The 14,382-nt window shown below is 36.7% G+C and overlaps 1 protein-coding gene across 1 annotated transcript; it reads left to right on the top strand.

The window, feature by feature from the left end:
* Positions 1–2,880: 2,880 nt before the first annotated feature.
* Positions 2,881–3,667, top strand: LOC145635191 (germin-like protein subfamily 1 member 17). Its single transcript, XM_081686477.1, has 2 exons — positions 2,881–3,004; positions 3,123–3,667. The coding sequence occupies exons 1-2, from the start codon at positions 2,881–2,883 to the stop codon at positions 3,665–3,667; spliced, it is 669 nt and encodes a 222-aa protein (XP_081542603.1).
* The last annotated feature ends 10,715 nt before the right edge of the window (positions 3,668–14,382 follow it).

Raw genomic sequence — 14,382 nt, 5'->3', positions numbered from 1 at the left:
CAGCAAAGTTTGTTATAACAACTTTTCCTTTAATCAGTTGTAATTAAGGCCAGCAATAAATAAGCTGTGCAAGTTGTATTTTTCCTCATTCAATTCAATTCAATTTCATCTTCTAAACTTCTCTTTTCCTCTCTCTACATCTTTCTCTCTCTACAGTGTTCTAAGAACTCCATTAATGGAATTCAAGCTTTCTTTCTTCCTGCTACTACCTTATGAATGAAGAAGAGAAGATTGTTCTGTTCTCTTTGTTTCTGTTTCTGTTTTAGCTTGATTGTTCTTGTGTATATTTTCCGCAAGTTTTGACAGATGGTGTACAATATAAGTGGATCAGAGACAAGGAAAGAAAGAAAGAAAAAAAGCCATGGCCTATATAATAGGAGTATTTTGATATGACATAAAAAAACTGACCATATTTATAAGACAGTGATAAAATTTTCATGTTTTTATCTCTTACATATAGCTCTATTTTATTTTAATTTTTCAAAATAATTTAACCTCTATAACTTAAGGTAAATAAATATATATATCGTGTCTTGCCTTGTTTATTCCAACATGGTTTGTGCCCGAGGTTTATACGTTGTGAAGTATTCCTTCTGTCTTATATAATTAACACGTTTGATTTTGTTTTACGATTTATGTATCAACTTTCACTATGATTTTTTTACAAATTAAAATAAATTTTATCATGAAATATGCTGAACATACATATTTGAAACTTTGTATCTTCTGCTTTCATGTCATTATTTTTATTTCTTTTTTTTTTTATTTATTTTTTTAAATGTTAACTTGTTGTAGTAGGTTACTTACGGGTTGAATACTCTATTTGAAGCTTTTGTAACTTCAGTACCTTTAGTGAAACTTTTAACAAGTTTTAGTACTCTCAACTTCTCAAGTAGTATTAACTCCTTAACTAAATTAATACCCAGGAGCTCATTATATTTAAACAATGCAATTTTATTGAAAAAGAAAAACAAGAACACACACTACTTAAAGATAGAGTAAAAATTAACTAAAATTTAATTGACCACATTTTACCTATAAAAATTAAGTTTTGAAAATTCTAGAGAGAAAAGGATGAGGAATTTTAAAGGGAGCAAAGTTAGGCATTTGTAAATGCATAACATTTATTAAAATATAATTAAAACACATGATAGAGAGAGAAAAAAGGAGAGAGAAAGAGGAAGAGAGAGGTCTGTAGGTAGACCCCACCTATTTTTTGGTCGGATTGTAATACATGATGGGGGACCACATGTTGATTGTTCCACTGAAAGTTTATATGGTACCATTGAATCCTCAGTGGTACTATTTATGCATAAATTTTGTAGAACTGAATGCATATATAATACCATTATTTGCATATATAGTATCACCGTATATTTCAGTGGTACCATTTGATCATCCAATGATATCAGAATATGCATTCGTTTGTACATATGTATAATTACATGAATACCCCTTGTTATGCATTTGTAAATGCCTAACTTTCCTCTATTTCTATTTCCTCATAAAAGGATCGGATCGGAGAGGCACAGGCACACAACGGTTAGGACTTAACATCGCTAATAGCTACATAAATAAAGAGAGGTGTAAATAAGGACTATGTATTAGACAACTTTTTCTTTAAATAGAAGAGATATAGAGTATGAGGTTTATTTAATTTAATTGAGTGTGTCAAACAAAAAAAATAAATAATAATAATTGAACCCTCAAACTAGGTTGAACTAGTTGATAAAAAATTATTGAATAAAAAGTTATCATATTCTATTACTGTAAAAAAAAAAGGGCATTAAAAAAATAACAAAAACAAATTAAAACATAAAGTGAATAGAACTTAAAAATATGAAGGAAGTAAGATATGCTAACATATAAATTTTTTGAGAAAAACTGTATATCTTAGGGCCTGTTGTGATACGATTATTTTCAGTTCGGTTCAGCTCTAATAAGTTCAGTTCAGTTCTAACAAGTTCAGTTCAATTCAGCTCCTAATTTCATTCTCTTATAAAATATTCAGTTCAGTTTAGTTCAGCCCAGTCAATCAGAACATGCCCTTAATATGTTAGCATATCTTACTCCTTTTAAATTTATCAACGAGTATATTAAAATTTTCATCTAAAAAAATCTCTCATTACTTTTATATAACGAACTTTTATTTTAACATATTAATCTTTATGTTAATATAATGACCTTTTTGTTTTCAAAAAAATAAAATATAATGACCTTTTTTTAATAATAAAATAATCATAGTGTCTCTAATACATAGTACTCCCTCCGTCCCTAAATTACATTCCTACTTCTCTCTATTATGTGAGGAATACTAGAAATAGGAATATAATTTAGGGATAGAGGGAGTATTAATTAATGTGTACCAAATTTATTTAAGACTTTGTAATGGATTAAACTTTTACAAAAATAAAGGTAATAGTTAAAAAATCATGCATCTTAGATTCTTACTCTTGTACGATGTATATACTTTAGATTGTGCTTATCTGTTTTTCGCATTTATCAAAACATCCTACGTACTCTTAATATTTGGAATATTGCATTAGTAAAACATACTACTCTAACTGATCAGCCTAATCTTATAATATTAGTTTATTAAGTTAATTATTTAAAACTATATTCCATGTTCTGACTATGTCAATAATGCAAGACTGACGAGGTCATTACCTGCTAAGTAAAAAATTAAACCACTAAATAACTACCCTCATTGAAAATCAAAACAATTAAAAAAGAATTTTCATGATAATTAATGACTAATTCTATGCACGTCTTTGAACTATAAAAGGATCAATTAGCATGCAAGAAGATTATAACTTGCACTTGTAATAATACTCACATACATTATTGAGTGTAACATACCAATTTCATAAAAAACTTAAGATGGAAGCTCGTTATTTTCTTGTCTACCTTACTTTCTTAGCCATGTCTTCCTACATGGCCTATGCGACTGATCCTACTCAGCTACAAGACTTTTGTGTTGCGGTAAATGACCCAAATAATGAATGTATGTTTTTTTTTGTCCAATTTAATAACAAACCTTGTGAATTTATTTAATTTTAATTTCGATTTGTACTTTATTTTTAAAATTGATGCTAACTAAGGAGTATTTAATAAATTTGCAGTGTTTGTGAATGGATTGTTATGTAAGAATCCAATGGATGCTAAACCCGAGGATTTCTTTAAGGATGGGCTAGACAAGCCAGGGGACACTAACAATAGGGTACAATCCGCTGTTACACTAGTCTCTGCATTACAACTTCCAGGGCTCAACACCCTCGGCATCTCATTGGCTAGGATTGACTATGCGCCTTACGGCCTTAACCCTCCTCACACACATCCTCGTGCAAGTGAAATCCTTACAGTCATTGAAGGAACTCTCTATGTAGGCTTTGTAACTTCCAACCTTGCAAACGGCGATAACAAGTTGTTCACTAAGGTGCTTAACAAAGGTGATGTGTTTGTTTTTCCACAAGGCCTCATTCATTTTCAATTCAATATTGGAAAATACCCTGCTATTGCTATTGCTGGATTAAGCAGCCAAAACCCTGGTACGGTCACCATTGCTAACGCCGTTTTCGGGGCTGATCCACCTATCAATGTTGATGTACTAAGCAAGGCCTTCCAGCTAGATGCACACATAGTGAAGATGCTTCAGTCGAAATTTTGAACAAGCCCTTATTCCGTATGATTAATGAGTACTATAATAGTTATACAATAATAACCAAGTGATCTATATGGTCTTACTTGGTTTATCAACGTTACTTCTTCATGTTCTAAATATATCCTAGTAATCCTACATTCTTCCTACTATATTGTACGAGCGCGCTAATACACACATGTACCTTGTTATGTCATTATTGAAATTTGATGGACTGAAGATTCTAGCTTACGTTATAGTTCCACTATTTTTTTTATTTTTTTTAAAATTATGTTTTATGTTAAAGGGAAAAAAATAAATAATAAAAAATAAAAATAAAAAAATTCGTAAAAATAATTGCAATTCAACAATCAAGTGAAGAGAATATATTTGACAAATGAAATAGGATAATGTAAAAACTAATTTTGGGTAATGAAAATATATTGGGGAGATTGTACAAGCACTAATACAGTAATACATACTCCCTCCATTATTCTGAGTTAATTTCACTCAGTTATTGTAGCTTTGAAACTTAGGGATCGTTTGGTTGTATCATTTAGAATAAGTTGGAATGGAGTTAGAATCCCTTCCATCTATTTTTTTTTTTTTTTTTTGGTTGAGTTTTTTAGTAATGGAATCTCATATGCAAGGTGTTTCGGGGTATTTTTACCCCCTTTTTTATAGACAAATGAGAGGCCAACAAGTGGCCCGATTATAAGCCAAAACGTGGCATCCTGCTCAGCTAAATAAAGGCCAATAAGAGCATGACACGTGGCCTAAAGAGAGATATCAGAAAATGAAGGGCTCAAAGCCCATTAAGGAAACATGCCTAGCATGAAGGAAACCCTAATACACGTGTCAACCACGTATAGGGCAGCCAATCTTCCTAGGTTATGAAACCCTAGGAGCATGATCTCCCACTTCCCTATAAATACCCCATCATTTCATGATGAAAGGGGAGAACACACAATTCCCAAAGGCACAATGCCCAAAATATGCTCTCACTTCTCTCTACTTTCTCTCTCTAAAATTCCATTTTCCGGTCACTAACTTGATCGTTGGAGGCGGATCTCCGGTAAACCGGAGTTCCGTTGTTTTGCAGGTGTTCGGGCAGTACGAGTGTTGCATCCCGGATCTGTCTCCCGCGGGAATCCATACCCCCCTTTCGGGTTATCCAAAAAATGCCCGAAACATTTGGCGCCGTCTGTGGGGAGGCACATCTGGAATGGCACTTAGCCATAATCGAACACCTTTTCATGAAGTAGAACTCTTCCGTACAAATGTAACCCATTGTGAGGGCAAAATTGTAATTCTTTTAGAATGTCGTCAGTCTTAAGAGAATGAGACGAACTCTTGTATGAAGGATAAGACTTGGACGGCACTAAAACCCAAAGTCATGATCATTATTATGATTATAAAAAAAAAATCATCAAGCTACATTGTTGGATGTGTGCTTGCGACCTAGTCAAACAACTAGTCAAATGGATGAGCAAAAGCAAGAAGCTTGTGGACACGAGCATAGCTACTCGTACAGGGCAGCCAAGCACCCTGTACGAGCCAAAATTGAAAAGCTTGCTTATACAAGCATAGCTACTCGTACAGGGCAGCCAAGCAGTCTGTACGAGCCAAAATCAAAAAGCTTGTTTATACAAGCATAGCTACTCGTACAGGGCAGCCAAGCACCCTGTACGAGCCAAAATTGAAAAGCTTGCTTACACAAGCATAGCTACTCATACAGGCCGAGTAGAATTCCAATCAGGGGCACCCTTAGCTAGATTACTCGGCCATGAAGACCACACGGTCGACTCATCCATCCGACCTTATAACGGGCGGACGGATGAACATCAAGACTTCCTACAAATCGCCCAAGGTATATTTTACCTAAATAAGGCAGGAACACTCCTAGGCGTACAAGCCCTTAGAAATTTGCAAGTTGAGAAAATACTTGAAATTTCATGAGTACGTCCGAGAGATAGCGTCAAAGGACAACTCAATACCATACAAAAAATAAAAAAGTATATACAAAAGTATATATAAGAAAATATATATATATATATATATATATATATATATATATATATATATATATATATATAAGCCGAATGGCCAATTTTTGAATAAAAAAAAGGAAGCTTGACCGAGCAGCCTAATAGATGGCCGAAGTCAAAGGCAATCCATGCCCTTCAAAACATAGGTGCTTGGCCTTAACTTAGAAGAAAGTATGAGGTTGGCCGAGTACACTAGCAATTACTCCAAGCGTCCATGTGTCCGAGCTACCCGTTCGAGTGAAATGGGTAAGCTCACCCTCACAAGCAATGATGGTCGACCAACCAGAGCTGGGTGTCCGGGTTGCCATCATGCAAAGCCCCATGTTTCATATTTTATACGGCCAAGAGCAGCTGAATTGAGCTGGATGAATGAAAATGCGAATTTCACCCCTGCAAGTATAGCAACTCGGCCACGCAAAGGCAACCTGGCCAAGCGAATGCAAACAACAAATAGCAGGTTGTTCAAGCTGCCAAGAGGCCGACTAAAACCACGAAGATGGTCCTTGTAAGCATAGATGGTCGGACTGTACCAAGTTGGGTGTCCGACCTGACTTTGGGCATGGGACCATGATATGAATTTTAAGTGAACAAGTGGCCAAAGCATGGTGGCTAAGTGAAATTTTTATACGGTCAAAGCTCCATGTTCTAATTTTTATGCGGCCAAGGCACCCAAGAGTGGTCAAGCTACACTGGACTCGCCTGCTACCTTCAAATCGGCATTCATGGCCAAGTAAAAGTGTCGAGCTTGATATAATGAGAAAGCCAAATTACATGATTATTGAGCTGGCTTGCATTATTATTTTGCAACTTGGCAGATTATAATAATGCATCATCATAATTTATATAAAAATATACAAATATATGAATATATTCATATTAATTTATATAAAAATAAAAACCTCGCTAGCAAGGGCATAGGTGCCGAGCTGCTTGAAGCATGACCGACCATCATTTTCGCCGGGTGAAATGCTAAAGATTGCCTTTGCAAGCATAGCAGCTCGACACTCACTTTTTATGAACTTAGCTGCTCGGTGTTTTGGCCGAGCTCCATGCGAGAAACACCCCTCCTTCACATTGAAATGGCCGAGTGAATAGCCGCCAGTGGCCGAGTTGCCATATAATGATTTTAGCTATGCTCTAAGCATGAGCATCATTATGCTTATATAATATTATAATAATGAAAATAATATTATTAGATTATTATCCTTATTATTACAATGTGATGAGTGGCAGTTGTTTAGTAAGCCATAAAGAGCAGTTGTCTGAGCAAAGCTGTCCGAATTGCCTTTCAAAGAACCACCATGTTCTTAAATCTAAGCGGCCAACTAACAATCTATCCGAGTTTCCCTGTCCGAGTGAAAAGGGAAAGAATGCCCTTCAATGCATAGCAGGTCGGCCCTTTGCTAAGTGTCCGACCTGCCTTTTAGCAAGGAACCTTCCTTGCACTTTAATGCGGCCAAGCCACCTGGCCGAGCTGCCCAAGAGGCCGAGTAAAAGCTTGAAGATGGTCCTTGCGAGAATAGGTGGTCGGACGAGAGCCGAGTTGGGCGTCCGACCTGCCTTTGAGCAAAGGATTTTCTAATGAATTTCAGGCGGACAGCTAAAATAGAAGCTCGTCCTTCATGTACTTGACGACGAAGAAAATCGTCAAAAATAAGGGAAATGATTTCTACTAGTCGGAATCACGGTGTCAGAACGCTTAATAAAATACCTTTTCGGAAATGGAAATGGGCCAATAAGTCAAACACACCGCTACGCCGTGACTGATAGGCTTTTTTAGCCATCCGAGTTCGTTTAGGGCCCGAAAATGGCCTTCAAACATTTTTCAAGACAAAAAAGATGAAAAGAGTGAATGGTGGCCGAGTAAGAAGGCAGAGTATGCTCTCCTCTGCATAGCAAGTCGGCCGATAGAGCATTACCTTAGCCTTGCCGAGCTATTATTCCGCAAGCCACCAAGTTCTTGTTTCCATACGGCCTGCAATCTGGCCGAGTTGCTCTCAAGCTGCGCTCTATGTGTTCATTTTCACACGGCCAGCTGTAGCATACCATGCTCGGCAGCAATAACATAACACTCAGGCCGAGCACATGGCCAAAGCTCAAGGTTTGGGATGACAAAACAGCATAGTCGGTCGAGCAAACTCTCGGCAGCAATAATCCTACAAACAGGCCGAGTTGCACATTAGAGAAGCATCAAATTTCCTATTTTGTGCGGCCATGATTTCTTGCTGACTCAAGAATAGCAGCTACCGAACAACCTCTATACGAGTAGATACATGATGATGGACATTGCCATCATAGCAACTCGGCATTAGCAAAGGGCCGAGCTGCCATCACGTAAAGCCCCATAACCTGAGTTTAATTCGGCCAAGAGCTGGCCGAGCATGGGTTGCCGGATAAAATGCTTAGCATACCCTTCCAAGCATAGCAACTCGGCCAAAGCACCATGACCAAGCAGCATGGCCGAGCAGCCACTAGCCTGTCCGAGCAGAGTGTCCGTACAAGAACTCCACTAGGGCAGCCAAGCTAATATCCATACAAAGCTGCCCGAGTTGCCATCACACGAAGCACCAAGTTCCTGCTTCCATACGGCCAACAACTTGGCCAAGCAAAGATGGTCGGCCATCTCGTCGTCCGACTTGCCTTCGAGTGAAGAACCACCTATGCACTTTTAGGCGACAAAAGTGGTAAATCGAGCTAGGCATCTGGCCAAGTGAATCATTCAATAATCATGAGCTGCACTACTTTTTAGAATGAGCATGATTATTATGGTAAAAATATTATTATTTTTACAATAATATACAATAATATACAATTATTGATGTATATAAGTGTTAGTCGGCACTGGTGAGAAATACACATGAGTGGCAATTGTCTAAGTGACAAGCCAAGTGTCATGAAATACACAAATAAGGCATTAAGCGGCACAATAAAAGAGCATAGTTCGCCTAACAACCTCTGGTCGGGCGACCATGTGATCAAGCAGCGATTCGGTCAACAAAGCAATAGCAGTCTGGTCGAGCTGTTATAGAGCAAGAGCATATGTTCCTCAATTCAGACGGCCAGTAATATGGCCGAGCACAAGGTCCCGAACGATGAAGAAACCCGGCAAAACATGAGCCATTAATTTAGCACATGCCTTTAATTCTGGTGGAATAATCAAGCATCATTATTATGATCGAGAATAATGATATCCATCCTTATTATGATTGAGAATAATGATTTTTTTTTTTTTAAAAAAAAAAAAAAAAGACCGCCATGGCTAGGTGTCCGAGTTGCTATTTAGCAAAGGACCTCCTAACCAATTTCAGGCGGACAGGTTCTAAGTCAGCCATGGATAAGTGTCCGAGTTGCTATTGAGCAAGGGACCTCCTTTCCTATTTCAGGCGGACGGATGCTAAATCGGTCATGGATAGGCGTCCGAGTTGCTATTGAGTAAGGGACCTCCTAACTAATTTCAAGCGACCAAGCATTGAGTCGGCTATGTGCCGAATGAACGGGTGTCCGAGTTGCTTTGAGCAAACGACATCCTAACCACTTTGAGGCGTACACAAAATGAATTGGCTAATGTGACAAATGAAGTTAGATGGTGGCCGAGCTGCTATTGAGCAATGGACCACCTTCTCATTTTTAGGCTGACGTTGTCTTGCCAAGCTAGGTGGTCGAGCTGCTATTGACCGAGATACGTGGCCGAGCTGCTATTAAGCAAAGTAACCTCCTTCTCATTTCTAGGCGGCCTTTGCAAAGGAAGTTAATCAGCACAAACAGTTTGATACCATGGAAGAAGCAACATTTACATCTGAACTTGGTGAAGTGTCGACTATGATAATTGGCTCGACATTCAAGAGTTGAATATAAAATCAAAGCATTCAAGCTAACCATTATTGTCCTAGTGGAATTGCTGAAGATGGTCGAATAACGACCAATGATAAGCAAGAGAGCTGAAGATGGTCGAATAACGGCCAATGATAAGCAAGAGAGCCTTTAGCAAGGGCAATGGCTAAGCAGCCAGCACCCAACCAAGTTGCAGGCAGCCAATTGTTGAAGAATGAGCAGGGGCTGGGCGGCACACATGCCGAGCTTCCAAATGTAGAGTACCAAGGCTTGTACAAGAGGCATCAAAAGAGTCACCCAGACTTAGTATTCTCCAGCCGAATGGCATCGGTGATAAGTATCTAGCAACATCAATCAAGGGCAAGGGATTAAGGTCCTAGCCAAATTATGTAGCTTGCCGTATGAAGACATGCAATATCTGAAGTTGGGCCACTAGAGAGTCGTCCAGCAACAAAGTGAAACTGAGCACCAAGATCAGGCCTGTCCGAAAATAATCAAACAAACATGAGGCTAACCAACATAAAGTCCTAATGTATAGGGGCTAGTGCGCAAATGATAGCAAAACAATTGATCGAGCTGGCCGATGCATGAGCCAAAAGGCCTAGCTTGAGCAAACAATAATCCTCCTTTGAGAAGACAAGTTGGAAGAGTCAAAGTGTCGACCAGCTAATGAGAAAACAACCTTACTTTAGAAAAATGAGCGGCACTTGTGAGAAGCCAAGTGGACGAAGACCATCAGGCCTTGACTTATTACTAAAGACTGCAAACGGCAACAAGTTTATAAAGCCTAATGAAATTAGGCTGAGTAGGCCCTCCATGAAGTCAAGATGCCTACTTAGTGTCCGACCCTCTAAGCAAGCATTCATTGCTCACAAGATAGCTTCAAGGTCGGGTGTCGTTACTATATAATCAAGTTCATAATCGAAAAAAGAAGAAAGCTTATCAAGATAAGATAGGGCAGCTTCTTCTAGTTTTTGAACGACCTAATTACTATAACAAATGCTAAGCCGTCACATTTTATTCAAGTCTTTGAAATACAAGCCACCCCGTTGGGGCAATAAGGAAAGACTAAGGTCCAAACGTTCCTTATTGAGTAGCCACTTCATGAAATTAAGGACAAAGGTCCCTTATTATAAGGTCTCAACCAAATAAACGTATTAATACCTTCGGATAAGCCTCCCTTAATAGGGCAATGTACAGATCTTTATATGATCCAAGTGTACATTGAATGGCTCCTTCATCCAAACAAGTATAGAAACTCTAGAAGAGGTTGAGATGTTCATACATCACCCCCCAACTATGAGTAAGACTTACCATATAAATGAGCAAAATGGCACATGTGCCGAGCTCCTATGCAAGGAGAAAGCCAAGATGGAAGATACATGCGACAACATTGCCAAGTATAATTTCCAATACGATGGTAAAACATCGAGTATAATCCCGAAGATTTACTCAAAAAAACACATTGTATAGCTTAAACCTCCAAAGTACAAAGATTCTAGGCGGCGGAAATGTCGAATAGAAATCTCAAAGGTACTCTAAAATGCAGGGATTCTAAGCCCATAAGCCAAAAAGAATTCTGAAAGCAAGGGCAAGAAGTGACAGGTCAACTTTCGCCCCAACTAAGTCCGAGCCCAATTGAGTCATAAGTGACAAGGGCATAGGACGAAACTTCTTGTTAATAAGAACTTGAAGTTATTGAGAGGGCCAAAAAGATAATGTCAATTGACCTCTCAAAGGTTAGTCCAAACAACTAAAAATTCGTTGGACGCCTATCTAGAAAAGATAAAGGAAAATCCATCCCACGTGGCATAGACACGAGGCAAAGCCCCTCGGCAAATGCTATATCTAATTTGGCACAGACACGAGGCAAAGCCCCTCGGAAAGTGTTAAATGTTTCTCGGCATTATCCTAGTCTAAGTTAATTGAAACCTTCAAGACTAAATACCGAATGAATGCAAAAAAAAAAAAAAGAGCATCCAAGCCTAATTGGCCATTAAAGAAAAAAAAAATGTCTAAATGACAAATATCTTTTAACAAGCCTAGGTCCTAAATAATCCTTAAAAAGATAGACCAAATAAGGCAAACCTCATGAATAAGAGGAATTGAAAAAGCTTAATAGCTAATCAAACCTTGTAAGAAAGGTACTTTTAGTAACCCATCAGTCGCAAGACAATCAAAGTGGGGCTTAAAAAGCATAATGATCGACATCTGTCTAGTTCAAGGGCAATTATTATTATGATTGATTAACTTAGAAAATATCATACCGGCCAAGGTATAAAAAAATTCCAAGTTAATCAAACATTTTTTAATTGAACTAGACAAGATGTCGAATTCAAAGAAGTTATAAATTCATTTTTGAGAGGTATAATCCCTCTTGAGAAGAGAAATCACCCCTCTCGAGGGGCTTATGTTTCGGGGTATTTTTACCCCCTTTTTTATAGACAAATGAGAGGCCAACAAGTGGCCCGATTATAAGCCAAAACGTGGCATCCTGCTCAGCTAAATAAAGGCCAATAAGAGCATGACACGTGGCCTAAAGAGAGATATCAGAAAATGAAGGGCTCAAAGCCCATTAAGGAAACATGCCTAGCATGAAGGAAACCCTAATACACGTGTCAACCACGTATAGGGCAGCCAATCTTCCTAGGTTATGAAACCCTAGGAGCATGATCTCCCACTTCCCTATAAATACCCCATCATTTCATGATGAAAGGGGAGAACACACAATTCTCAAAGGCACAATGCCCAAAATATGCTCTCACTTCTCTCTACTTTCTCTCTCTAAAATTCCGTTTTCCGGTCACTAACTTGATCGTCGGAGGCGGATCTCCGGTAAACCGGAGTTCCGTTGTTTTGCAGGTGTTCGGGAAGTGCGAGTGTTGCATTCCGGATCTGTCTCCCGCGGGAATCCATACCCCAGTTTCGGGTTATCCAAAAAATGCCCGAAACACAAGGGGTTCTAACTCTTCCTCATACCCATGAAATCCCATACCCACCTCTTTCCCTAAGATATGCAAATTAACAACTTATTTAGTAACAAAAAACAAATAATTTGACAAAAAAAATTCCACATGATCATCACAAAACCATAAATCCTAATATTACCCAGAAAAGTTTTCTCATAAAATAGAAAAAAAAACAATTAAAATTAGGGTATTATGAATTTACCTTGCTAAATTCTGGAAATCAACTAAAATTTGCTTGAAGTTGTGAGTAAGGGTATGTTCATATTTAATAAATTGATAGGAGCTGAACTGAACTGAACTAAATAGAGCTGAAATGAATATTTTATAAGAGAAAGAAATTAAAAGTTGAACTGAACTGAATTGAACTAAACTGAATTGATTGGAGCTGAACTGAAATGAAATTAAGCTGAAATGAACAGGCCCCTGATCGCCTTGCTTTTATCTCCGACATGTTGTGTTTCGTTCTAGAATAAGGGAGAAATGAAAGGGTGCCAAGATTTTTATGTTGAAATAAATAAAATATTGTGGATTTAACTTCCTCTGAACATTAGGCGCGCTTCCCCATGCCACCGTCAGCTCCGTCATAATTACCTTATGTTATTTAACCAAAGCTAAACTACAATTGGGTTAATTTTAAAGGTGAAAAAAAAGTAAGAGATTCTTAAAGGTGAAAATTACCAAATGTTAATAAGTCATGTATTTATACTTAACTCTCGTATTTTATTACTTGCTCAATTTTCTTTTTTGAAAACTTTTAACAATATTTTACTATTTTCTCTTCACTAGTATTCCCCTCTATCATATTTTAATATTTTTCAATTTTCATGCTCTCTTTCCTCCCACTTATATATATTTACTTTTGCTTTTTTTAACCCACTTTCATCATATTTATTACTATTCTATAAAACTCCAAATTTGAATAAACGAAGCAAGTAATAAAATACAGAATGTGTATTTCCTCCCTATCCCTACCTTATAAAAAGTAGAAAATAATTCTTAGGAATAGTGTGCTACTAACTATACCCTAAAAATATATATACAAGATTGTGTACAAAAATGTGTATTTACTTTTTTACCCTCATTAATATGTTTACTTTCTCATTAATATATTTAATGGTATTTTTTGTTCATTAAACATATCATCAATTAATTCAAAGTTTTTTTAAAAAAAAAAACTTTTAATGCCTTTTTTTAATAAAAAAATTATAATGCTTTTTTTTTTTAAATATATATATATATATATATATATACATATACATATACATATACATATACATATACATATACATACCAAGAGAAGATTTATTTTTAATCTTTTGTGATTGCTGTTCTTATTTACAATCTTGTTGTCCTTTAATTACAACTATTGTTAAGATTTATTAGCTTTTAAATTGTACATTATTTGATGGCACGCACACAAACAACGTTATGGAATTTAAATGACATTCATATTAAATAATGATATTTGAGCAGATGTTATCAAGAGGTATAGAAAAAAAATGGTATTAATTATGGAGAGAATTTGATGAAAAATAAAACTAAGTGGTTATTGCTTTAGTATTAGATATAGATATAGATATTAGATGGTCGTAGAACATTGAACTTACAATATTAAGTTTTTAGCTACAGCGGACATTTCACATATTATTACTCCGTATGACCAAAGCTCACAAAAAATTCGTTTGAAGAAAAATACGCTAAGTATTATTAAATCATGAAATCAATTAAGAGTTCTATACTAGCAATAGCTTAAGATATGAAGGGTTGCAAATTAAATATTATTTAATAATAATTTTAAAATAACATTGTCAAACTTTTATGAGTTTTAAAAAATAATTATCATAAAAGATTTTAATGCCTTTCTTATACTTCTACAAAGCCTACCATATAGACACAT

Source organism: Chenopodium album, chromosome 6, assembly GCF_948465745.1.
Source record: "Chenopodium album chromosome 6, dcCheAlbu1.1, whole genome shotgun sequence".
Lineage (NCBI taxonomy): Eukaryota > Viridiplantae > Streptophyta > Magnoliopsida > Caryophyllales > Amaranthaceae > Chenopodium > Chenopodium album.
This window is presented reverse-complemented; position numbering and strand designations above follow the sequence as displayed.